A 27,344-nucleotide genomic window follows, 5' to 3' on the forward strand; every position below is an offset into this window, starting at 1 on the left:
AAAAACCAAAGGTACCCGTGGCACAACTAGTTAATATTACTGACAGAAAGATTGACAGAGGAGGCACAGAGGATTCTGGAAGACACAATCTTGCTGTAATTTTGAAAGAATAAATTTTATTTTTTTTTAATTTTATATAAGTGGGACTCATATTTATTAGAACAGCATACCATTAGAATTTTTTTTTAAACTCAGAAATAGTTAGTAGATAGAAGGGGTTTATTTGGTTTGTTAATAATTTAGTTGATTTGGTTTGTTAATAATTTAGTTGATTTGTTCACTGTTAGAATTAGATAAATAAATTGTTTTACTTGTTGATTGTAAAAGTGAGTGTCGGGGTTTATTTTATTTAACTACTGGAAGTTGCTGAAAGGCAACTCAACTTTTTAAACAGTTTATGGGGTAAAGTGCTCCTCTTTGGGTGTTTCAGTTTTAGTTCTCAGAGGGGAGGTCAACCTCCACTTAATAACAAATGTTTGCACTTCCCTGCAAACTAATGTATGGAGAAGATCATATGTGGAACTGCCTGCTCTGAAGTCACATTGTGCCTCCTATTTGGTGGGCTTGAGGATAGACCATCATTAGACTGACTCTGAAAAATGTAAAGACAATGTCATTTTATTTTCCTGTGTTTTTAATTGTGGACTGAAATAAGAAGCTGCTGATTCCAGCAGTAATTGAAGTATAGTGTGCAGACGAGCTGGAGCCAAAGGGTAATGTACAAATGGAGATTCATTTGGCAATAGTTGGTTAGTCTGTGGAGCATTGATTAGTTATCAATTGCAAAGAGCTTCCACCTGCCAACAACAATGTGATTGGTTCGCAGGTAGCTTATCAGCATGGAGCTATGAACAAGATAAGGAGATGCCATCAAATCTTCACTCAGCCTTGGACCTGTCTGTTCTCTGCAGTAAAAACTACTTTAAATCTGAAGAAATCCAGGTTTCCCTTAGCTGTGACATTTAATTAATAAATCAGAGACTTCTAAAAGTGTGAACCAGTCACCCATGCTTCCTGTAAACTAGTGAAAACATCTGGAGAAGAGAGACTGAGAAGCAATGTTCTGACCAACACAAGACTCATTTCAACAACTCTGCAAAGAGGAACCACTAAACTGCCTTCCTGGTCTTTCCTACCATCCATAATACATGTGTGACTGTATGTATGCGTGCAAGTGTATGAGTATGTGTTTGGTAGTTCATAACGGGATTAGAGTTTTAATTAGTGGTTATATGATAATGGTTCATAGTTGGTTACTGATAACTAGAGTCCAATTAATAGTAATAAATAATAACTTTTATTAAGTGTAGAATTCTGGTCCATGCTTTCTGTCAACCTATGTCTAAAAAGACAACCAAATTGAGGAATTCTGCATATTTTTTAAAATATTTAATTTTTGTGATGATTCCAGGGATAATGGGGTTCAATTTCCAGTGTGCCACCCCAGTGAGGGGTAACTCAAAGGCCTTCAGAGTGACACTGAGGATCGAGATGCCTCAGTCATTGCTGTAATCCTCTCTATCACCTTTGTTCTTGTACAAGGTGAAAATTGTTTGCCATCATGCACATCCTGTAGGGCACAATCTCCTCTCCAGCAGAGGAAATGGTGCTTTGTGACCAAAGATAAGCTGAACAATCTTAAGTGTACCTTTCCACTGAAGTAATCAACCAACAAGAAACACATGCCTTCAATTTTGTGACTGCATAAACATGGCATGTGGTAAGCGAGGTTGTTTTCCTGGTGGATTTGGAGCAAGTACTTTCTTGTATGTAGAGCTTTGTTCAACTACAAGGGAGGAGACAATGAAGAGCAAAGGGGCTTAACTGACTGAGGAAGGGAGAGAGGCTTCAGTCTTTTCATGTCGCAGGGAAGATAGAGGGACGAAGCCGGACTGTAGAAGAAATTCCAGAAGACAATAAGTGAAGCATGATTGTGGGAGATCAAGGGCTATATGGAAAGGCCAGAAGTGAAATCCTGAGTTGAGGGTAATAAATGAAAGGTCAAGGGTGACAGATGATGGATGACAGATTGAGTGGAACTATGCGGCAGTTCTACCGTGTTGGGGAAATGTCAATGGAATGAGTGTCAAGGGTGTTGGGTAGAAGATCATTCAGGGAAGGTGCAGAGTGGGGGCTCTCAGTTCCTGAGGTCCAGATAACAGTTCAAGATAGGGGCAGCAGCAATTGTGGTTTGCGAAAGCCCCTCAGATATGTAAGAATGATGCTCCTGGCTTTGAGGGAATAAATGCCTGCCCAGATGACCATTAAAGATAATACCTGGACCTTTAACCTCATGAGGCAACGGCAGGAACCCCAAGCCATGTGATGTGTTGTACTTCACGTTTATGAGGATGTAGCTCATTAGTTGCTGTGTGATTGTACATGACCAACCATCCAGCTTACAAGTGGAAAGCAGAAAAACATCCAGAACTGTTACTAATGAACCTCCTCACTTTCAAAAGATTCCAGCCATTGTTTCAAGCTTTTGAGGCAAAAGTGGGCTGGAAGATTCACAGTGACAATCTAATCTTCCTTTCATGAATGAATTCTTCCTTCCCATCAAGAGCTTAAAGTTAGCTTTTTCAGGCCTGTTGGTTTTCAAGAGGTTATGAAAACAAAGTTGTGGTTCCTTGTTCAACAGACTTTTTATCCCAGGCTGTTGTTAGCACAGGAAGCTCCATCTTCAGTTTGTTTCAGAGCTGCCTTGCCTTGCCATTACATCTGTTATGATATTTGCTGTCTTGAGGATAACCACACCTAATATTTGATTAAGCTTGTCTGATCACGGATTCTAGTATAGTGCTTGATTATTTTAGACTTGGTCGGGGGGTGGGGTCAGAGCTCATAATCAATGACTGTTGACTCAGAAAATTCTAGAGAAAGATGAGACATGCTATTCCCAGTTGGGATTATATGTATCTTTTAATCTCTGTAAAATTCTAAGATGTTTTAAGGCATGGAAATAAACTGTTAGAACTTAGAACTAGCACAGTAACTCAGTCCAAATTGAATGAGTTCTACTGCCCTTCCTATTTTCAAAAAGTACTAAAGACTATAAGCAGACATGAAGTGGTATCCAACAAAAGAATGAACAGGGCAAAAGGTTCTGTTGGGTGAGAGGGCCAAACAGATGATAGCAAATCAGAGATAGTAGGAACTGCAGATGCTGGAGAATCCGAGACAACAAGGTGCAGAGCTGGATGACCACAGCAGGCCAAGCAGCATCATAGGAGCAGGAAGGCTGACGTTTTTGCTCCTATGATGCTGCTTGGCCTGCTGTGTTCATCCAGCTCTGCACCTTGTTGTCATGGCAAATCAATGGCTTGTTTTATCCCACATCCATTTTCTTTCCGATTGACAGAGTGTCATTGGCTGTCATTGTCATTTATTTTTCTTGTATTGTTTTCTAGTTGGGCTGCTAAAAAAAAATTACAGGGCCTGCTGAGGTAAAGAAAACATTAGCTTTATTTAAGCAACATTCTTACTGTGGCTTTATGTTGCCACGAGGCTGCAAGGTTTTATAACAATGTATCACTTCCTGTGGTAATATACAGTGTTTTATTTGCATACTGCACATGCAGATTTAACCCCTTATACTACAACATCCCCAGGTCTCCAACTCTACTGTTGTATTAAGGTTTTGTGCTACTTTCAAAGATTATTAACACTCCACGGAAGGCAGGACAGAAGAGCACACCAAAGCAGAAGAAAAGAGTTCACTCCTCTTGTGAATATCATACTGAGTTAAGCCAAGTTAAAAGCTAGAAAGTTAATCAAACATTACAAATTGGTAGAATTCAACAAAACCAAGATCTGCACAATCTAAAGTGAATATCCCATCTGCCTTTGCAGTCTCTGTTTTGTATTGAAAAATTACAATGTACATTTGGTCCACTTGAGGCTACCATACATACATGTACCAGCAAATGCAGTCTGCTCACAAGAGGAATATAGGATATATGTTTAACAACTCATGCAGTTCTACTACTAAAAAGTTTCTGGCAAATTATAGAACTGTTTATGTGCTAAGATTTTCACAGCCTCCAGTCTATCCTGCTGCTTTCTTTTTGTTCCTGTCATGCCTGTATGTATCCATATTCTAAATGTAATGCAAATGAATTTTGAGATAAATTTAAGGTCGAGCATATTTGAGGTCAGGTAATTCCAAATGCTGATTCTGGTTTAAAGGACATGTTCAACATTTGTACAACAAGTAATAATCTCCAAGTGGACACTTAATTCAATGCATGCTGGTACTTACCCACAAGTGATACATTTGGGATTAAACATTGGGTGAGAAATCATTTTGACAGGTTCAATGTATTGTTCTGAACCTTCAGTCAACGTCAAGTCATATTTCCCCAATACAACACGATATTTCATACCTTCGCTTTAAAGAGAAGAAAAGGATATTAATGTTACTCGTGGTAATGCACAGATATGGAGAGGGTCATTCATTGCTACTCTTGTGAAAGGGTGCACACTAATTTTAAAGATGAAAAATAGTTCTAATTCCGGCAGTCATTACTCACTTAATGCATTTCCCAGCAGTCAAGATCCACGTTGGGTCAATGAGGGCCCCTCCACACATATGGGAATATGATATTCCTCTTTTAGCTTGCAGTGAAACCTGGAAGTGACAAACGTGCAATGATGTTTGCAGTATAATACAGTGGCATTTTGCGCACTGACCGTGTCTCTGTCTTCATTTACCTGCCACGGCCAGCTGAATGGTATTACATTGTTACTGTTCTCATTTAAATCAGGTTTGTAGACTGGGTCTCCACAACTGAAGTCAAAAGCATAGGCTGAAAACAAAGAATCAATAGTCAGTGATCAAAACATTACCATCATCTATTCTCACAGAACTCTAAGCATGAGGCTAATGCTAACATATTGCTGCACATAACATTAAGGAAGATAGAAAGACTTGCATTTATGTAGCAACTTCCACATCCTCTAGATGGCCCAAAGTCTCTTGCAGTGAAAGAAGCACTTTCAAAGTATATTGATCATAGTGCAACAAATGCAGCGGACAATTTAGGTAAGGTATTGAGATAAATGAACTAATCACAATAAGATAATCACTGGGTAATCTTCTTAAACGATAATGATTGAAAGACAGATATCGGCCATATCAATGGGGTGAATCCCTCCATTCAGGATCTTTAACACTGCTGCAAAGATCAGACACAAAGTACACTGAACGTCTCACCTAAAAGACAGTAATGTAGCATTTTCTCAGCACTGCACTCAAGCTTTTTTTTGATTAATTACTGAGTGTCACTGGCTGGGCCAGCATTTATTATCCGTCCCTAGCTGCCCTTGAGAAGGTGGTGGTGAGCTGGCTACTTGAACCCGCTGCAGGCCATATAGGTAGATCAACAATGTCCTTAGGGAGGGAATTCCTGGATTTTGACCCAGTGACAGAGAAGGAACAGCGATATATATTTCCAAGTCAGGATGGTGAGTAGTTTGGAGTGGAACTTGAGGGGGTGGTTCTCCCATATGTCTGCTACCCTTGTCCTTCTAGATGAAAGAATTTGAGGGTTACGGAGATGCTGCTTAAGGAGCTTTGGTGAGCTCCCCTCACAAAGATGTGCGGGTTGGGTGGATTGGCCACGCTAAATTGCCCACAGTGTTTGAGTGGGAAATGCTGGGATAGGGTAAGGGGTGTTTCTGGGTGGGTTGCTCTTCAAAGGGTTGTACTCAATGGGCTGAATGGCCTGCTTCCACACTGTAGGAATTTCATGATTCTATGATATCTCCCCACTTCACAAAAAAAGCAAATGTACTTTCAAATTGTAATTCATCAAATAGTCATTGCATCGAGCTAAGAAAATAAAATTAATCATGTTTCTGGATTAATTTACTGCCTGCTTCCCATGCTCCATTCTCTATTGTGAGGCTTCTATACCATGTAGCCCCAGTGGCTAAAGCCTGGAGGTGAAGGTATCATTTCTATAATTGGCCGTGGAGGGTGACACTGAGCAGTTGAGCCCAAAAGGGCCTTTTTTTTTCCCCAGACTGGACTACAGCTAACTGGGCTGGCTGCTTGCGTGGCATGGGTAAGGGTACGGACGGAGTGTTAGGGTGGGAGCAAAGAGACTGTAACCTTGAGAGGGCAAGTGACTCTCTCTTCCCCAGAGCCGTTGCCAGTCTCCTGAGTTGGCATCTCGGAAATCCCAGCGACTTACTGGCAATTGGCTTGTTGGACTGCTGTGCTGCTATTGACGTCGCTTTTAAAAATGGAGGGTAAACACATGGTGGCAGGAGGCAGCTGTTTGCTGGTGATGGAAGCTGTAACAATTAGATGGAATGTAGCTGAAAATTCTTCCAGTCCCTGTACTGGTCCCAGCATCTGATGACATGGAACCTCTCTCTCCTACACCAGTACCTCAATCATGTCTTTACCTTCCTGATCCACTTGTCAGCACAAAGCAAACCAGCCACCCTAAAGTCACTGCACGTAAGCTCTGGCTTTTTAATTTAAATCCAGAACACTCTTCAAGTCCCTTCTATGTCATTGAGACCATGATATCTTCATGGTCTTCATTCTCTTTTTCCAAATTCCTGTCAGATGCAATCAGATATCCATTACCCTGGTACTAGGTGGGTAACAAGTCCTCTGGACTTTTGACAACTAAAAATGATATCTACTCCCTTTAATATCCAATCCTCTTTTTAAAGATGCAAAAAAATTGTCTCCAGTGTAATGATCAATATCTATCCTTTACTCACCATCTCAAAAACTAATTACCTGCTCGTTATCTCAATGTAGTTTGTCTAAAATTTGGCTATTGTGTTTCTTACATTATAAAGCAACTACATTCCAAAAATGCTTCATTGACTGTAAAACGCTTCCAGATTTCCAGTGAATAAGAAAGATGCTTTATAAATGTAAAATTGTTTCTTATTTTGTCCTCCACTCAACCTCTCCCACAGATTTCCATGGCAACCCTTTCATCTCTGTAATATAAAGCAAAGAACTATGGACACTTGAAATCCTAAACAAAACTGAAATTGTTGGAAACTCAGCAGATCTGTGGAGAGAAAGCAGAGTTAATGTTTGGGTCCAGTGAACCTTCCTCAGAACTGCTAATAGCAAGGAAAAGGCAAGATATATGCTTAAGACCGGAGGTGTAGCACTGTTTACTTCCTCCCTCATCATTACCCAAGGCCCTCAAACTCATCTTCCAGGTGAAGCAGAGCTCTACCTGCACTTCAGTCAATCTATGATGTTGAGGTGTCAGTTTTGACTTCATTCACTCAATCTAGTCTTCTGTAATCACTGCTCACAATGTGGTCTCCTCTACACTGGGGAGACAAAGCACAACGTGAGAGACTGCTTTGCAGAACACCTACATTCTATCTGCAAAAGTAACCCTGAACTTCCAGTTGCCTGCCACTTCAATACACCACCCTGTTCCCTGACCAACATTTCTGTCACAGGCTTGCTGTAATGTTTCAGAGAAGCTCAGCACAAGCTGGAAGAACAGCACCCCATTTTCCACTTGAGGACCCTGCAGCCTTCAGGACTCAATGTCAACTTCAATAATTTTACCAATAGTTTTACAATAATGAGTACCTTCTTCCATGTCCATTACCCAACCTCACACGCCAGGCCCTTGTCATCACATGGGTTGCTTTTAGCACAGCCAACCTATTTTCACCTATTTATGGTCCTTATTATCAGTTTTTCTTTCCCTCTGGCTTACCATTATCCATCCTTTTGTCTGTCTAACTGTCGTTCTCTTGCTCTGGGCTCCCTTTCTACCCATCTGTTCACTCCTTTTCCCTCACCACTCCCTGTCATCAGCTTATATCCGACCTTTTCTTGGCTACTGTCAAAAGTGAAGAAGGTTCACTGGACCAAAACATTGATTCTGATTTCTCTCCACAGACACTGGCACCTGCTGAGTTTCTCCAACAATTTCTGTTTTTGTTTCTTTTTTATAGTGTCTAGGGTACCTTTGCAACCATCATTCTTGTAACTTCTGTATTTAATCTCAAGGCAACAAGTTATTGAGGATCTCCTTCACTAGGTCCCCGCACCTTGCCCCCATTCCCTGCTGCCCCTCAGTTATACAATCCTCTGTTTACCATCTGCAATTCTTTACTTGTTGTCTCAGCATTACAGAGTAAAAGGTGCAGACATCCCAATGATCAGAATTCAAAGGGCAGTAAAGAGTCAACCACATTTCTGTGGGTGTGGAGTTACATGTGGGCCAGACTGGGTAAGGACAGCAGATTTCCTTCCCTAAAAGGACATTAGTGAACCACATGAGTTTTTATGACAATTAGTATTGTGTCATGTTGGTGAAATTAGCTTTCAATTTCAGATTTAATAAGTGCATTTTAAAGTCAAGCTGCCTTGGTGGAAATTGAGCCCAGGTCCCCAAAACATTAACAGGCTTTGATTACTTGGCCCTGTGTTATTAACATTCCAGCACCAATCTCCACAATAGTGATAAACCTTTTGAAAATATCAGCTAACTGAAGCAAGATGCAATATTAATGTTTATCTTTGAGATATAATGCAGGAAGAAATTGAAAAGTGTAGTTTCTGACTTACTGCTGGCTATAAGCAGAAAGGTGAGAAGAACTTCTCTCATTTTCCTTCAGTCGAACTGTGAAAACAAAAGAGTCATGTAGATCGACTATTGTTCATTGTTTGTCCACCAGATTCCCGAACCATGCGGGGAACTTCAAAGACCCACCATTGTGAATTACAGACAGACTTTGGCACTTACCTCACAAAAACCTGGTTTCAATTTTACAGGCAGGCACTTTGGACACCATCTCAAAAGCCCAGCTGACTCCTGCGTATGAATAGGTGCACAGGCTCTACTGAACCTATTCCAATTAATGGCAGAGAGGAAGAAATGGCAGCTTTGGCACTGGTGGGCGCCTTTAAGAGAGTTGGTTACAGATTCAAGTTTACTCCCTATCCTGACTTGGAAATGTATTGACATTTCTTCAATATTGCTGCATCAAAATCCTGGAACTCCCTCCCTTATAGCATTATGTTTCCATCCACAGCACATGGACTGCAGTGGTTCAAGAAAGCAACTCACCATCACTTTCTCAACGGCAACTAGGGACAGGCAATAAATGTTGGCCCAGCCAGCAATGCCCACATCTCATGAATAAATTTTAAAGGAGCGTCACTCTGGACTTTTGTGCACAATGACTAATGTTCTAGTACAGCATTGGCCCTTTTTGGGTGAATCACTAAATAGAGGCCGCATTTGCTTTCACTAGTGTACATAAAAGAACTCACATCACTATTTAAAAGAAGAATAGTAGAACTATCCCCAGTGTCCTGGTCAATATCTATCCCTCAGTTCATCACTACCACAGATTATGTGGTCATCTTTATCACACTGCTGTTTGCTATGTGTCAATTCGCTGCCAATTTACTTTTCCCTGAAATGTGAAACAGTGACGATGGTTTAGGTTTTTCAACCAGGAATAGAAATCCCCTCTCAGCTGTGATCAGACAAAATAAAATATACATGCAGCTTCCTGTCAATTTTCTGAGACCTTGTCAGTTGCAGGATCCTTGAAGACTTGCCTCAGTTCAGCAAACTATAGAGGGAGCAGCACAGTGGATCTGAGTTGAAGCCAGGCCCTGCTTTTACAGCACTGGATGGAATACTCCAGTAAATAAAGAGGTTAAATATTTCCAAATGTTCTTTGAAAAACCATGGAGAGAAGGTACGTGTATCAGATATGTATCGTGTAAGGGGAGGGTATGGTGGGTAAAGGGGTTATGGGGTAGGATGGTAGAATGGCAGGGGTGAAGAATTCCTGAAGTTTGTACAGGACGACTGTCTGCTTCTATCCCAACAAAGAATGAAGCAATGCCAGATGTAACTCTACATATGAAGTAAGCAAAGTGGAGTGCATCACTGCGAAGCATTTGGGTAGTAATGATCATAATTAATTTATAATAGTGAAGGAAGAGCATGGAGAAAAATCAAGGGCACAAATGGAAAAGAGTTAACGTCAGTGATTTGAGAACAGATTGAGCACAGGTGAACTGGAAACTAATAATGACCAGGAAAATAATGTTAGGCCTTCCAGACAGAAATAAATCTAGGGCAAACCAAACACATATTTCCAAAAGAAGACAAGATATGGCCTCCAAAGCTATAGGTCCATAGTGACAAAGGAGGGTTAAAATTAGAAAGGAATATTTATGACAAAATACCAGATACAAATTCAATCGTCAGGCAGAATACAATGGATTTTGGGAGATATTGAGAAAGATAGAAGGTCGAAGGGACATTATGAAAGATTAATGGAAAATATAAAAGAGAATCCAACAATCTTTTCTAAGCATATTAAAGGATTAAAGGAATGTTAGTGCCAATGTTATGGAAATAGAAATCTCCTTATGGAGGTGGAGAACAGCTCTAAGGTACTGAATGAATGCTTTACATCTTCCTTATAAAAGAAAAGGATACAATCGCTATCATAATTAACAAGGATGAGGAGTAGGCAGAAATATTGATAGAACTGCTCAAATTAGATGCAAAAACAGAAATTGCTGTAAAAGCTCAGCAGGTCTGACAACATCTGTGGAGAGAAATCAGAGTTAATGTTTCAGGTTGATTGACCCTTTTTCAGAACGAGTTTGACTGGAACATTAACTCTGATTTCTCTCCACAAATGCTGCCAGACCTGCTGAGCTTTTCCAGCAATCGCTGTTTTTATTTCTGATTTACAGCACCCACGGTTCTTTCAGTTTAAATTTGATACATTTTGTCAAAGGTTTTTATCTTGCACTGATGAGGACACATCACATAAATACCAATACAAGGGGAAACCAATACTGTTGTTGTATGAGAGGGGAGAGCTGTGTGAAGAATTACACTTACAATTTAGGATTGACAATCAGGCCCACACTGTGTTGAAAATTTGGGTAGCGGAAGCTATAAATATCAACAAAATAGGATCCTGTCACAGACAAAGAAGATACACTTTGCTCCTCTTTTAACTGAATGAAATAGATGACAATCACAGATTCATTTCTCAGGACAGTGTTTTGACTTCAGTCAACTTGCCTCGTTTAACCTTAAACAAAGGTTGGCAGTGAATTGGCAACTAGTGAATTTTCCATGGCAATGCCTCAACAATCAGGAGCACTTTCCAACCAATCAGCACCCTCCTCTTACATGGTATAAATGTTGGCTTACATCAATATCCTTTTGACTCATGCTGACGAGTGCAAAATTTGACAATGTGTGTCTTTTTCCAACGTTCAATAAATACCCTGTCTGACCTAAAAGGAAAGGTTAATCCTGATTTTAAAAAGACTTCAACTACGATAATGGAATTAAGGCAGAACAGCATCAAAGATGAGATTAATTCTCATTTGTAGGATGATGGATTACTAAGGGACAGTCGACTGTTGATAATATAAACTTTCAAAAGGCATTTGATAAAATACCAACAACACACATATTCAAATAATGGAATAATGTGGAAGTAAAGGGTTGGTGGTAAATTGGCTGAGGGATAGGACACAGAATTGTGCTGTACAGAAAATTTCTGAATGAAGAGAAGTGATACCCCATGAGCTGCTAGAAGAACCATCCATGGCAGTTGGTGGAATTTAAATTCAATCAATTACAATTTGGAATTGAAAGCTAGTCCATGATCAGGACACCATCACTAGATTACTATAATAAAAGTAATCTGTTTCACTAATGTCCTTTAAGGAAGGAGATCTGCCATCCTTGCCTGGACTGACTATATGTGACTCTAGGCCCACAATAATACCGTTGAATCATAAATGTTCTCTGAATTGGCCTAACAAGCCATCGAAAATGAGATCAGAACGCAAGCATTGCCCATCTCAAGCTTTGCGTGTTATTGGTTCCTGACCACATAGGTGTTTTCCTGGTGGAAATATTGAATAAAGACTTATGCACATGGTGTCTTCACTTACATATACACACAACACCAGTACTGTAGGGGGAAAAAAAAAGTGCTACTGCTGTGCAGTGGTAGTGTAGGGGGTAAAAGATATATAAACAGGGGACTTGGAATCTCCTCATTTCAGGCGACTGGCTCTGAGCTGGCTGGCCACAGTTAGTGTACTGTGTACATGTAAATAAAGGGTGACTTGGTGATGGGATACCAGCCTCTGTGAATTTACTTCAGTAAAGTGTGTTATTCCTATATGTCCCATGCCTGACGTTGCTCTCCCACTTGCACACAGATTGTGTGGATGGGCATTAACCTCAATCATTGGCTAAACAGCAAATAAGAAAATAAAGAACATAGGATTAGAATAGTTAGATGGCTGTTTTTGACTAGCACAGACTTGATGGGCCAAAGAGCCCTTTTCTGCACTGTAGACCTCGGTAATTAATAAGCCATCCAGATCAAGAGCAGTTGAGGATGGGAACGAAATACTGACCTTGCCAGGGACGTTAACATTCCACGAAGTAATTCAAGTTTCCTTTTCTGGTTCAGTATAAATGATACGATCATAGAATCCCTACAATGCAGAAAGAGGACATTCAGCCCATCAAGTCAGCACTGACCCTCCGAAGAGCATCCCACCGAGACCTGACCCATCCCCATAACCCCATGGCTAACCCACCTAGCTTGCACATCCCTTGTCTCTACAGGGACGGCATGGACAATCCACCCAACCTGCACATCTTTGGACTGTGGGAGGAAACCGGAGCGCCCGGAGGAAACCCACGCAGACACGGGGAGAATGTCCAAGCTCCACACAGACAGTCACATGAGGCTGGGATCGAACCCAAATACCTGGTGCTGTGAGGCAGCAGTGCTAACCACTGAGTCACCATGCCACCCTGATACCTGGAATAATGCTGTATGAGATTAATGATTGCTGCTCCTGCAAAACTTGGTGCCAAATAAATACTGAACAAAATAGATAAGGTAGATATCAGGAGGATGGTCTAGTGAAAAGGACAGACACACAGTTATGCAACTAAAAGTGAGTCATTATAAAGTGATGCTCTAGGGGAGAACCAATATGAAGAGGCAGTTTCATCTGAGTGGTTTAATTTTGAGATGCAACACAAGAGCTAGGGAACCTGCAGAGGCATATGGACTGCAGCAATTCAAGAAGGCAGCTCATCACCACTTTCATAAGGATAACTTGGGATAGCAGTAAATGCTGGCCAGCCCGCGACACCCATGTTCCACAAGGAAATTTTTTTAAAGTTGCAAAGGTGGTTAAGAAAGCTTATGGGAAACTGACATTCTAAGGGCGGACATTGAATACAAAAGCAAAGAAGTTATGTTAAGGCTTTGCAAATCACTGCTAATACATAATTAGTGCATTGTGACCAATTCTGGGCACCTTTGGACAAAATAGAGATTTCACCAAGATGACCAGAGGGACAATTTGTAGAGATGCTCCTATTATTCCCTTTAGAGCAGGTAAAGATAAATGGAGACAGTGCAGAATTATGCAAAATTTTGATGGGATTTGTAACCACCAGCAGCAAGGAATGGATCCCTTTGGCAATGGTTTAGTCGTAAGGAGTTGCAGACTTAAAGCAATTGACAAAAGAATGAGGGTGGAAAGGAGAAGAATTGTTTCCACACAGGGTTGTTAACTGTGGAGTCTACTTTCTGATGAGGCAATTGTACAAGTTGAAGGGAATTCATTCAGTATTATGCAGAAAGGCTGGGGCACAGGAAAAGCTCTGTAAAAGTACCAGCTCAGATCCAGAAGAACAGATGACCTCCTTCTGTCGTGGAGGCATTTACAGCCCAAATTTCCACTCGCAGGAATTGGAAAACAATCTGCAAATCAACTATAAAATAATTCTAGAAAACTGCTCTCTAGCCCCATCACACCGCCCCCCCCCCATGCATGCCACCTCTTTATAAGGCCCTATTGCCAATTCATAGCAGCCCATGCCTCCCACTCACCACCCTTTGCCTTTTACAATCTTCATGCCAACTCACCTCAGGAACCATGCTGAGATGATATAAATTAAAATTCTAGGTTTGAAATGTTTCTTTTTTTTATACAACTGTGGGCGTGGCAGGGAGGAGGAGAATGCTAGATAGTGACTAACATATCACACCCATCACTGAGGAACATATCCAATCACCTGCCAATCAGCTCATTTAGACCTGACAGGTAAAGGTGGGTAGGTTTCTCAGCAAATCACAGGCCTCAACACTGCCATCCTGTGATGCTAGAAGCTGCTGGCCAATCAGAAACCACAGCTTCTGGGTCCTAAAGTCTGCCACTTGAGGTTTACTTCTCAAGAGAATCAGCAATGAGAAGGTGACTATTTTTAATTTTGTTCTTATGTGATGTGGGTGGGGTCAGGGGACAGAGGTCAGAAGCAATATCAACGGGATGGCTTTCAGAGGCCATTCCCTTGGGTGCCATCTATGCCTTCGATTACACCCAGATTGGGAAAATTGGAAGTTCCCTCCATAATCCAGCAAGTTGGTCAGTTTGGCCACCTTTCTCAATTGCTGGGGTGGGGGGGAGCGCAAGTGACAAGGAGATGGTGAGTTGAAGCCCTTACATGGCCATTAACTGACCACTTAAAGGCCTTAGTAGGTAGGATGTTGATAAATAAAGCTAAATATTTCTGCTTCTAGCCAACCCTATCGCCACCTCCAGGAAGGCTCCAGAATTACATCTCACGTGCTTATTGATGACTTCACTATTTAAAAAACTTCTGTTGATAAAAGCTAATTCATTACATTAAATTATTCAACAATTTAATCCCATATAAAACCAAGTATTTGCAATCACAGGCCCTCAAAGATATTATAACCACTTGGAGCTGCCAAAAAAATTACAATCTGAGAAGCAGCTTGCGGTAATAATGATAGATTGTGAAATTAGTCATGCTGCTCTGGTTAATGTCAATAGACAGAGTGAAAGTAAGATCTGAATTTGTTTTGTACTGCACAATGTTTTTCTTTTAACTGAAAGGGTGGGAGAGTTAAATGCCTTCTCAGTTTGACATTTCCAATGGGTTTAACCACTTCTTAGTTACATTCATGTCTTCTTCTCACAATCAAAAAGCAATCTTGACCTTTCCCAAAGAACACGTGATGGCTCCAAAAGGTAACCCTAAAGGATCTATCTCAATATTCCCTTCAAGCAGTATAAATGGCAAATAAAACCAAGGCCACAGTTTCTTGGCCTTACCAGAAAAGTAAGTGCATTTAAATAGCACTTGTTATGGTCACTGGACAGCTCAATGTGGTTTAAAGTTAACGAAAGATTTTTGAAGTGTAGTCACTGCAGGAGCACAGAGCAGGCGGTGGGCAATTCAGCACACAGCAAGGAACCACAAATTTCAGTGTGAGAATGATCTGATCATTTGGTTTTTGCGATATTGATTGAGAGATAAATATTGGATAGGACACCTCAGCTGTCATAAAGATAGTACTACAGGGTCTTTGACATCCACCAGAATATCTCACTGAAGTACTGACAAGTTAGCATTTCCTTAGTGCCGCACTAGCTGAAATATTTCCGTTGGAGCCCGGCAATGGGAATTGAACCAGTCATTTTGTGACACTGGGTCATAGTTGACACATCATATACTCAGCATCTCATCCCCAATTCCAACCCTCCCTGTGCAGGCTGAATCGGACAGCTCATACTCAATCTGATGGGATTTATCCAAGGATTCTATGGGAAGCAAGGGAAGAGATCGCAGGGCCTTTGGCGATGATCTTTTCGTCCTCGCTGTCCTCGGGTATAGTGCCGGAAGATTGGAGAGAGGCAAACGTCATTCCCTTGTTCAAAAAAGAGAATAGGGATAACCCCGGAAATTACAGGCCAGTTAGTCTTACGTCAGTGGTGGGCAAATTATTGGAAAGGGCTCTGAGAGATAGGATTTATGATCACTTGGAAAGGCACAGTTTGATTTGTGATAGTCAGCACGGATTTGTGAGGGGTAGATCATGCCTCACAAACCTTATTGAATTGTTTGAAGAGGTGACCAAACACGTGGATGAAGGTAGAGCAGTGGATGTGGCATACATGGATTTAAGTAAGATAGGTGGATGTCAAAGTTTTGATAAGGTTCCCCATGGTAGGCTCATGCAGAAGGTAAGGAGGCATGGGATAGGGGGAAATGCGGCAGATTGGATTCAGAATTGGCTGACCCTTAGAAGACAAAGGGTGGTAGTGGACGGAAAATATTCAACATGGTGCTCAGTTATGAGTGGTGTACCACAAGGATCTGTCCTGGGTCCTCTTCTATTTGTGATTTTTGTAAATGATTTGGATGAAGGAGTGGAAGGGTGGATTAGCAAGTTTGCAGACGATATGAAGGTGGGTCATGTTGTGGACAGTGCGGAGGGCTGTTCTAAGTTACAAAGGGAAATTGATAGGATGCAGAGCTGGGCTGAGAAGTGGCAGATGGAGTTTAACCCTGAAAAGTGTGAGGTGATTCATTTTGGAAGGACAAACTTGAAAGCAGAATACAGGGTTAACGGAAAGATTCTTGGCAGTGTGGAGGAGCAGAGGGATCTTGGGGTTCATGTTCACAGTTCCCTGAAAGCTGCCACCCAGGTGGATAGAGTTGTTAAGAAGGCGTATGGTGTGTTAGCTTTCATTAATAGAGGGATCGAGTTCAAGAGCCGTGAAGTTATGCTCTAGCTATACAAAAACCTGGTTCGGCCACATCTGGAGTATTGTGTCCAGTTCTGGTCGCCACATTACAGGAAAGATGTGGAGGTGTTGGAAAAGGTGCAGAGATTTACCAGGATGTTGCCTGGAATGGAGGGGTCTTCCGAGGAAAGGTTGAGAGAGCTAGGGCTTTTCTCTTTAGAACGACGAAGGATGAGAGGTGACTTGATAGAGGTGTACAAAATGATCAGAGGTATAGATAGACTAGACAGCCAGAGACTTTTTCCTAGGGTGGAGGTAGCTATTACGAGGGGACATAGTTTTAAAGTGAAAGGAGGTAGATAAAGGGGAGACGTCAGATGTAGGTTCTTTACTCAGAGAGCGGTAGGGGCGTGGAATGCATTGCCAGAGAGGGTAGTGGAGTCGGCCTCATTAGGGGCATTTAAGTGGCTGTTAGATAGGCATATGGATGATAGTATAAGGTAGGGGGTGGAGGCTAGATAGACCTTAGGATTAGGGTAAAAGTTCGGCACAATATCGTGGGCCGAAGGGCCTGTACTGTTCTATGTTCTATGTTCTAACTCAATGTCCTTCCAGCCTTCCCGGTCAAAATGTCCAGTCATGTCCTCCTCTGTACTGCTGACAACCCCACAAAGAGGGTGAGAACGCTAAACAGTTTATAAGTTGGTATCAGCCTCTGAAAGCTATTGGTATCCAATTCATTTTGAAATGTAGAAGTTTCCAACAATGATTTGCAACAGGATACTCTATCACGGCAATTTATTGAAACACATGGCTCTAATTCAGCAGATTGGCACAATCAGCTTGATGCTACAGCGATTCCATTTTCACTAGAAACATGTGAACTTGGAGTGTAAACTTGTGACTGGTCAATGTGACTCTTGTCATGTCACAATCTGGTGATGTACCATTCATATTTTAAATAGAAAACAGAACATTTCAGTTTATCCAATAGAACCATCCCACAAAAATGTCGCTTCAACAAAACAAACCTTCTCAGACAGAAGAAAATTTAACAAAGCAAATATGAATGAATAATACAATAGCTTATAACTACTTATGTTACGCATTAAGATTTACTTTATATCACCTCCAAGAATTGTCTTGTCAAGCATATCAATCTTAAAAGTTATTTGCTTCTGTAGGGACCATCCACTGCTATGCCATGGGCCTTTGGAGAAATAGCCTCATCTCCAGCTACTCCCAGGAATAATACTTCCACTTACTCTCTCTTGACTATGTCAATTTCCTTGTTCTGGTTACTTCTAGACTTCCAAATCAAACTGCTTGTGGATACGTTTGGCACAAGACCCTGCGAAGGACGACATTAGTTTCAAGTGGGCAATCTTCCAACATCTGCTCTCTCTCAAAATTCAACTAGGGTGAAGCCTCACCTGCCTTCCACACAGCTAATGAAGAAGTTATGATTTTTCTCTGCTATTAGTATTGGTTGAGCTAATAATTATTTCCTTTGGATACATTTTAGTAGGCTACAAACCATATCAGGTCCAAACTGCACATAAAGACTTTCTCAGCAAACATAGATCACTAAAATCAGAACAATTTCCTAATCTTCACCCACCTCCATGATGACATAACCTGCTCTGGACTATTCTCAAACTGACCTTTAGATTGATTGGGAACTGGATGTGGCACTTGTGGCTAAAGGGATCAAGGTGTATGGGGAGAGAAAGCGGGAATGGGATACTGAAACTGCATGATCAGCCATGATCTTACTTAATGGTAGTGCATGCTCAAAGGGCCGAATGGCATACTCCTGCAGTTATTTTCTGTGTTTCTATGTTTCTATTATCCCCCTTTTATAATGCCTTCTTTTATTTGACGAAGTAAATGAGGATTTATAACTTCTCAGGGTTTACAGAATTTTTGAAACTAGTTTAGTTTTAACATCCAACACAAAAACATATCTGGACTGCCCTGGGTACAAGGAGTCCAAACACTACGACTCTTCCCCAGCGAAGTAAATCCGCCACTGTTATATAGCTCCCACTATTTATTCTGACCTTTCTAAGGTGCAACATAGAAGTTACTTTCCAAATACAAAAGTGACAGTTTAGAGCATCATGAACTAGCCTTTAAAACACATTGATCAAATCAAATACTGTGGATACTGGGGATCTTAAATAGAAACAGACATTGTTGGAGAAACTCAACAGGTCTGGCAGCATCTGTGAAAACAGAGTTAATGTTTCAGGTGACAATGACTTTTCTTTGGAAGCCCAAAGTCATCAGCTCAGAAGAGTTTCTCAATACCTTGTTTCTCTCACTTTAAAACACACTGATTGTCTTTATACATCGATTAAAAATAGACATGTTGTATAGATTTTATATATGGAGAAACTTTGTAATTTCCACATTAGTTTAGGCCATCCAGCACTTTTGCTATGTTTAATCAACTTGCATTAAGCATCAGCAGTCATTACACAGCCTCACACGAGCCAACAGCTCTCCCAAATAAATTATTGGTTAGTGCCTTTCAGAACAGAATTGGGAGTCCTCGTGTATAAATTCAAAAACAGCTAGCATACAAGTTCAGCTGGTGATAGGGAAGGCAAATGGAACGATGGCCTTTATATCAAAGGGAATGGTGAATAAAAATAGGGATGCCTTGTTAAAACTAGACAAGGCACTAGTCAGACCAGTCAAGGATCTCATTTTAAACTATAAAGGTTTAACAGGGTTGGAGAGACTGGATGCAGGGATGATAATCCCCCTGGCCAGGGGTCTCAGAACGAATGGTCATAATCTCAAGATACGGAGTGGTCCATTTTGGACGGAGATGAGAAGAAATTTCTTCACTCAGAGGGTGGTAAGCCTGTGGAATTCTCTACACAGAGAGTTGTGAAGGTGAAGTCACTGAATGTATTTAAGAAGGAAATAGATTTCTAGAAGTTAAAGGCATCATTGGGAGTGGGGAGAGAGCAGGTGTATAACATTGAATTGAAGGATCAGTCATGGTCATGTTAAATGGCAAAGTGAGTTTGATGGCTGAATGGCATACTCCTATTTTCATTGTTCCGACAATAAAATTGAAATACTGTATAAAATTTTACAACCAGAAGACTTGGGTAAAGGGATAGAAAAGTCACAAAAGATATATTGAATCTACTGAGAGATATTGAGTTGAGAATTACTGACAGATATTTATAAATATTGAGAAGTAGTGAGTCTATGAAGTTATTTATTTGTTGAGAATAAATCAGCTCTTATTTATCTGGTGGCAAGTTATTCATTGTTTATAACTATTGACCTATCAGAACTCAGAATTGTTTGTTGTGAAGTTCTTGGGACAGAAACAGTTACATAACTAGCCAGAGACATTTGGAATTACAACTGCATGAGATATTACATACAGATTGTTTTTTGTCCCTTCCCAGCAGCCTGCCTCTGCTGGTACATGCGTGCACAGTACTTTCAAAAGGACAAAACATAAAATGTAGCATTCAAAGCACAACAACCTGTTCACTTGGTAGGAGTACATCTACTTATTAGATACTAACCACTATGCAGAATGTGCAACAGTGTTACATAAATGTAAAGGAAGTCTTTAAAGGCAATTTGCTGCAGTTTTTCACTGTCCTATTGCAAGATAGCTTGACGAGCAATGGCAATTCATTCACTCAATTAGTCCAATTATTCACAAGCAAAAAGATTCATTTAGAAGTCAATACTGAGTACAAAACCTTTAACACATCATAGGGCAGTGGAAATGATCATTACACAAGGCTCCTTTGTACAGCATGCTGTCCTCCCATTACAGTGCAGGCCACTTAATCATCAACAGATGATCTGTCTGTAAACTGTAAATTGATGCTTGTACAATGCAACAATGAAACCTTTTTGCCAAGTCTCTTTCTTTTCTAAATTATTGCAGGATTATTAACAGTTCTAGGAGCTTGCTTGGAGACTGAGATAATTTCTCTTGGAGGATAGAAATTGAACAGGTCAACAGAATCAGTGCGTATTAAAGGCAGGAATTTGTGCTTTGAGTGATGATGCTACTTCAATAATGATCAAAATCTTAAACTGCTAAAAGCAATGCTTCATTCCAGTCATGTGCCCTGAAAGGCTCATGTTGATAAACACCAGAGGTTAGAAGTTAGTTAATCAGAGCACAGGCATATATTTTACTAGTCAGAATTTTAGTCCGATTTAAAACCGCTAATTACTTGTTCCCTACATATATATACCCACTTAACCCTCAATTAACATATATAACCATCACTTTTCTGTTTCCGCTTGGCTTCAGTCAGTCCCTCCAAAACCCATTACATTTTAACAGGGCTTTTGTAACGTAGAGGAGGGTTAGCTATACAGGCAGTGAAATTGGTCTGTATGGGCTGCAGAGTGATGAATGGGCCGTGGGCTCTTATTCACATTGTTTACCAGAGACCTCGGATGGAATTTGGCAAAGAACAGGAACAGACTCAGCCATGATATTTCTCAGCATCCAATATGTTGCCAATATTCGGTCTGCCCATGCACAGGGTACATGAGGAACTCCAGATACCCAGTGCTTTTGGTGACCCTGCACCTTTAGTGCTGGGCTCTCCCTGCTTGGGAAAGAAAGATCCACCAGACAATTCCAACATGGAAACAAAGCTGCTTAGGCCAGTGTTGGTGTTTCTTCATCCAACAAACTGGATCCCATATCTCTTTATTTTTCCTTACCTTCACCCAACCATTAAGTTATTCTTAACTTTCACATGGTCTCTCCTTTAACACCAGCTCTGTCATATATGAAAATATATGTTTAGATATACCTACTACATACCTGCATCACCATCCAATAAGCTCATGGTTGATATACCTGAACACTACATTCCCATCTATCCCTGAAAACCTTTGACTCCCTTGTTAGTCAAGAAGCTATTGACTTCTGCCTTAAAACAAATTCGACAACTCCACCTCGGTCCCTTTCTCAGGAATAGACCTCAGTATACTCACGACCCTCAAAGAAATAAATTCTCCCCATCTTAAGTGGGAAACCCTTTAGTTTTAAACTATCGCCCCTAGTTTTAGTCTGTCCTACTAAAGGAGACATTCTCCAACATCCATTCTGCCACAACCCTACAGGATCTTATATTTTTCAATAAGGTCTCTGCCCATTCTTCTGAATTCCAGTGGATACCAGTCAAGCCTGGATAATTTTTCCTCGTAAGGTAACACTCCACTCTCAAGTATCCCAGTTATAAGTCCCTGAACTGCTTCAAATACATTTGTGAACATTCTAAAATAGGGAACTACGCACAGTACTGAAGATGTGGCCTCACTAACATTCTCTAGGACTGGTACAAAACATGCCTACCATTGTATTCATTCTCCTTGGTCAACATTGAGTGTTAATTCCTTCCTTACCTCAGCGGACTCTAAGTATTCTTTGGCAGCACGTCTCAGTCATTTGATTTCTGAAAGCATCAGCTTAGAGTCTAGTACTACACACACGTATAAGTCAGGTAAGAAGAGGTCTGAGTCTGTTGGCACAGGTGTGCAGAATCCAGGGCGGGAGGATAGAATGCCACAGGCACCAGCTCACCAAAAGGTGAGATCACACACTCATTCTGCTGCAGAGAACCTAGATGCTAACTTTAGGTGGGAAGGGTATGGGGAGGATGCATGGCCCATCAAAGAAGCCCAATGAGCACATATCAGCCAGTGTTTGTAGCAATGAGCAGCCTGCCAGAGAACATGGCGATAATGTCACAGACAGTGGCAGAAACCACCTTCATCTTGTTTAAAGTTTCAAGGAGCATGACAAAAGCGACTACAGCAGTACCACCACCATGATGGATTCCACCTGTGGAGTTTCACGGGACAGCCATTGTCAGGCTGCCCACTCTTCCTCCAGTACTGACCATGTTGGTGTCACTCAGTCTGCAAGCACAGGGTATGATACTGACTGGCTGCAGTCAAGGCCTAGAGTTGTGTAAGGTCATCTATCGCAGGCCCCTGAGGTGTCCTCAGTGGAACCTATCCATTCAGTCTCTCCATTGTAGTTTGTAAGAGCCACAGCTTTGGGGAATTGACAGAAGAGTACAGAGATTTAAGGGCCTCCTGTAGGCTGGTTAGTCATTTTATTTCTCGAGCCTAAAGAGTGCATTAGATGGCTGTGTTGGCTTGTCATTCTTCATACTGTCCACAGGGAAGGGAAATGTCACCTCTGTATGGAGTGTTTCAGTCTCCATCCACACACCACCCTGAAGCGGCACTGTTTTCTGGGTTATGATGAGATACTGATGTCATGTCCTATAGCCTTAAGGGAGTATGCAGTCAGAGCATTGTTGACATAAACTGCCCTGTTGTGAAGGTCAAGCTGTGTTTGCAACAAAGGTTTAAACTGATGATAAATGGATAAACCTACAAACGGGTCTGAATTCTTACTCCAGAGTAATATCAATAGTGGGAGAAATACTTGCTGAAGAATCAGCCTCCTGTACAATATTCCCTTCATCGATGTATTGCAATGGCTTCTGCATTCGGGTGGCTTCCTTGCTCTTCCACCACACCTCCTGTACTTGGGAGCAGATGGCAGCATTGTGGTAATTGTGATGTTCTGGGGACATGGGTTCAAATCTCACCCTAGCAGCTGGTTGGATTGAAATTTGATCATTGATCTCCAAAATTGAAAGCTAGTCTCAGTATTGTTAGCCAGAAAGCTTTTTTTTTTATTATTGTAAAAATTCACAAATGTCCTTTAGGGAATGCCATCTCCTCATCCTAACCTGATCTGGCCTACATGTGACGCCAGACCCACAACCACGTGGTTGACTCTGAACTGCCCTCTTAAATAGTTCTAGCAGAGCCCCTCAGTTCAAGGGCATGTTTCCAGATATGTTCAAGGCCCCAGTTTGACCATAATGGTGGACAGAAGCCTGGTGCCTCACTGGGAGCTTTTACAAGGTGTCTGTCACACCCTAAAGCATCTTCAAGCCAATAAAATTCTTATGCTGCACTTCATAGTGAAACTGCATTGGAAACACACACATATTCCCTAAGTCACCAATACTGCAGTGACCTGACAGGCTGCTTTCTTGTGACATATAAATATTGGCGTGGACACTCAGGCCAGCTCCCCTGTTTTTATTTGAGTAGTGTTTTAGGTTTTTTTTCACATCCACCTGAGAAGGTAGACAGGACCTTGGTTAAAACATCTCACAGGAAACATGGCACTTGCAACGAGACGTTGACAGAAACAACATGCACTTATTGTGGACTTGAAGAAATGTCAGCGGACTGCGGGCTCAATGTGATGACCGTCGAAATATAGAGAAAAGGAGCAGGAATGGGCCATTTGCCCCTTCAAGCCTGCTCTACTATTCATATGATCATGGGTGATCATCCAACTCTCTACCCTGTTCCTGCTTTCTCCCTTTGGTCCTTTTAGCCCAAAAAACTATATCTATGTATATATCGCTACATATGTAACAGTCAGTCTGTTTGGTTCATTTTGCCAAACACTGTGTTTATCCATGATGAGAAAATGGCTGCCACACAACTGGAAAAGAGACCAATAACGCAGGACAAAGGGGACAAGAAATCAGCCCAGTGGAAGGCTGTGCCTGATCTTCTCCAGCTGGGCTGGGCCCTTCCCAGAGACGAGAGGCTGCCCCCAGGGGCCAGGCCCACAACTTCCAACAGCGCCATCTTGGAAAATGGCTGCTGCTTTCTGTTGCTCCCCAGTAGCGTTGGGTTCCTCTTTGTGCATGTGCACTTGTTGCGCCACCTAAAGGTGGTGCCTGTAGCATCTGCAGCCTTTGTGTAAAGAGGTCACAGCAAAATCAGAGATTTAGACCCTTCTCTGACAGCATAAGGGCTTGTGGGAATTTCTGGGCATACAAATTGTATCAGTGAGACCTTCAACACAAGGGGATCCAAAGCATGTGGTATCACGCAAACAGCACATTCTTAAAAGTCAGAACCTACATTTGTTTGGAATTTTGCCCCTGGTGCGGGAGTAAATGCTTGAAAGGTTGAGTTGACGTCTTACCTGTAACCTGCAGCCGTTCTGAGGGAGGCTGGTCTCAAAAGTAAAGGCAGTCGACAATGAAGGTAACGTGTGATTGAAACAACAAAAGCATTGAAACACATCAAGCAAGAAATAAGGGATGTCGCTGGAGCTGAAATCTAAGCTGATTGATGTCATAATATCCGGTGTTTTCAGTAAGAATCAAGCTTATTGGTGACATCAAAGAATGGTGCCATGACAACGGTGACTATGAAATTCCAAAGTTCCAGTGACACAAACTAACTGTGATAAACAGGGAGGGACTTTTTCATTGAATTCCCTGTCCCCACCCCACCCACCCACCCACATGCTATACTCCTTCATACCCACACACCGCACACATCTCTCACATGTACATTAGTAATATGCAAGTAGCAATTTGGCTACCCAGAATGGTCCCAGACAATGACCATCACCATAAGGAGAGAATCTACCCATCTCCTCTTGACTTCAATGGTATTATCAACGCTGAACCCTCTGCTATCAATGTCCTGGGGTAACTATTGATCAGAAATTCAACTGAATCATGTATCAATACAGTGGATACAAAAGCAAGTCAAAGTCTGAGAATTCTGTGGGAAGTAACTCATCCCCTGACTCCCCAAAGCCTGTCCAAGGCACAAGACAAGACAATACTCCCCACTTGCCTGGATGGGAGCAGCTCCAACAATATTCAAGTAGCTTGACACCATTTCGGATAAAGTAACCCACTTGAACGGCACCCAATTCACCACCTTCAACATTTATTTCTTCCATGACTGACACATGCTAGCAGCAATGTGTGCCAGTTACAACTTGCCAAAACTCCTTCAACAGAACATTCCAAACTTGCAAACTTTACCATCTGGAAGGACAAGGGCAGCTGATACAGGGAAACACCACTACCTGCAAGTTCCCCTCCAAGCCATTTGTCTCCTGGCTTGGAAATATATCACTGTTCCTTCAATGTCACTGTGTCAAAATCCTGGAATTCCTTCCCTAAGAGCATTGTGGGTCTACCTACAGCACTTGGACTGCAGTGGTTCAAGAAGGCAGCTCACCACCACCTTTTCAAGGGCAACTAGGGATGGGCAATAAATGATGGCCAGTCAGCGATGCCCTCATCGCATGAAACAATAAAATAAAAATGTACCACACCTGTTCTGAGCTTGTATCCCAGTTTTCTTCACTCCTGTTGAGTGCACTGACACTGACATAGAGCTCTGTACTCTCTAACCACTTAGATTATATATTTCTTTTTAATTCTTCCTACAAAATTGAACTTTCAGATTTTGCCCCTTTGTGTTCCATTTGCTATTTCTTTGCAGTTTCACTTTACTTTTATCTTTTTGAAGCCTCCTTATGTTCTTCATAACTTAGTTGCCTATCTACATTTGTGTCATCAGCAAATTTCTGTCCCTTCATGCAAGTCAGTTATATAAATTGGAAACAGTCGAGGTCCCAGGACCGATCCCTGTGGCATTCTATTCTTTACATAGAGTCACAGAGATGCACAGCATGGAAACAAACCCTTTGGTTCAACTCATCCATGCTGACCAGATATCCTAAATTAATCTAGTCCCATTTGCCAGCATTTGGCCCATATCATTCTAAACACTTCCTATTGATATACCCATCCAGATGCCTTTTAAATGTTATAATTACCAGCCTCCACCACTTCCTCTGGCAGTTGGTTCCATACACGCACTACTCTCTTTGTGAGAAAGTTGCCCCTTAGGTCCCTTTTAAATCTTTCCCCTCTCACTTTAAACCCATGTCCCCTAGTTTTGGACTCCCTCAGCCTGAGGAAAAGACCTTGGCCATTCACCCTATCCATGTCCCTCATGATTTTATAAGCTTCAATAAGGTCATCCTACAGCCTCCAATGTTCCAGGGGAAACAGCCCCAGTCTATTCAGCCTCTCCCTATAGCTCAAACCCTCCAATCCCAGCAACATCCTCATAAATCTTTTCTGAATCCTTCCAAGTTTCACAACATTCTTCCTATAGCAGAAAGACCAGAATTGAATGCAGTTTTCCAAAAGTGGCCTAACCAATTTCCTGTACAGCTACAACATACCTCCCAACTCTCATACTCAATGCACTGACCAATAAAGTGCACGTACCAAACGCCTTCTTCACTATCCTGTCTACTTGGGACTCCACTTTCAAGGAACTACAAACCTGCACTCCAACGTCTCTTTGTTCAGCAACTCTCCCCAGGACCTTACCATTAAGTGTATAAGTCCTGCCCTGATTTGCCTTTCCAAAATGCAACGCCTCACATTTATCTAAATTCAAGTCCAGCTGCCTCTCAGCCCATTAGCCCTCTGATTAAGGTCTGTTGTACTCTGAGATAACCTTCTTCACTGTCCACTACACCTCTAATTTTGGTGTCACCTGAAAACTAACTAACCATACCTCCCATGTTCACATCCAAATCATTTATATATCTTGCCCAATCAGCGATCCAAAGTCACATGTTTCCTCCCAGAAGGTTCATTCACTCAATGCATGTTGTGTCTAAAATCACTCTGATATTGTATCACAAAACATGGCATTCTAAAAAAAAGTCAACTTCATTTGTATTTGAATGAATCAATGCTATTTGTTTTCACTTACAAAGGAAGTGGGTGGAGAGCTAGCATTGATGGGCCAAATAGTCTCCCGTGTTGTAAAATGTTTTGCCACTATGTGTTGTTGT

The 27,344-nt window shown here is 41.5% G+C and overlaps 2 protein-coding genes across 7 annotated transcripts in view; one reads left to right on the forward strand and one right to left on the reverse strand.

The window, feature by feature from the left end:
- Nucleotides 1-27,344, reverse strand: part of LOC109916956 (proproteinase E-like) — a 202,709-nt gene that overhangs the window by 37,040 nt on the left and 138,325 nt on the right. The window contains exons 1-6 of one of the 6 annotated variants that reach the window (XM_048614932.1): nucleotides 24,645-24,757; nucleotides 12,434-12,514; nucleotides 8,576-8,630; nucleotides 4,714-4,808; nucleotides 4,533-4,630; nucleotides 4,262-4,390 (exon numbers count right to left, since the gene is read on the reverse strand). In XM_048614932.1, the coding sequence (XP_048470889.1) occupies nucleotides 4,262-4,390; nucleotides 4,533-4,630; nucleotides 4,714-4,808; nucleotides 8,576-8,615 (362 nt within the window). In that variant the 5' untranslated portion in view covers nucleotides 8,616-8,630; nucleotides 12,434-12,514; nucleotides 24,645-24,757. Of the gene's footprint in view, nucleotides 1-4,261; nucleotides 4,391-4,532; nucleotides 4,631-4,713; nucleotides 4,809-8,575; nucleotides 8,631-12,433; nucleotides 12,515-13,968; nucleotides 14,083-24,644; nucleotides 24,758-27,344 lie in introns of those variants that run through there. The other 5 variants (XM_048614934.1, XM_048614933.1, XM_048614935.1 and 2 more) reach the window with 5 other exon arrangements.
- Nucleotides 24,763-27,344, forward strand: part of hspg2 (heparan sulfate proteoglycan 2) — a 523,628-nt gene continuing 521,046 nt past the window's right edge. The window contains exon 1 of the mRNA XM_048614908.1: nucleotides 24,763-24,817. Within this exon, the coding sequence (XP_048470865.1) occupies nucleotides 24,763-24,817 (55 nt within the window). The remainder of the gene's footprint in view (nucleotides 24,818-27,344) is intronic.

The sequence above is a fragment of the Rhincodon typus genome, chromosome 31, assembly GCF_021869965.1.
Source record: "Rhincodon typus isolate 14 chromosome 31, sRhiTyp1.1, whole genome shotgun sequence".
Taxonomy (NCBI): domain Eukaryota; kingdom Metazoa; phylum Chordata; class Chondrichthyes; order Orectolobiformes; family Rhincodontidae; genus Rhincodon; species Rhincodon typus.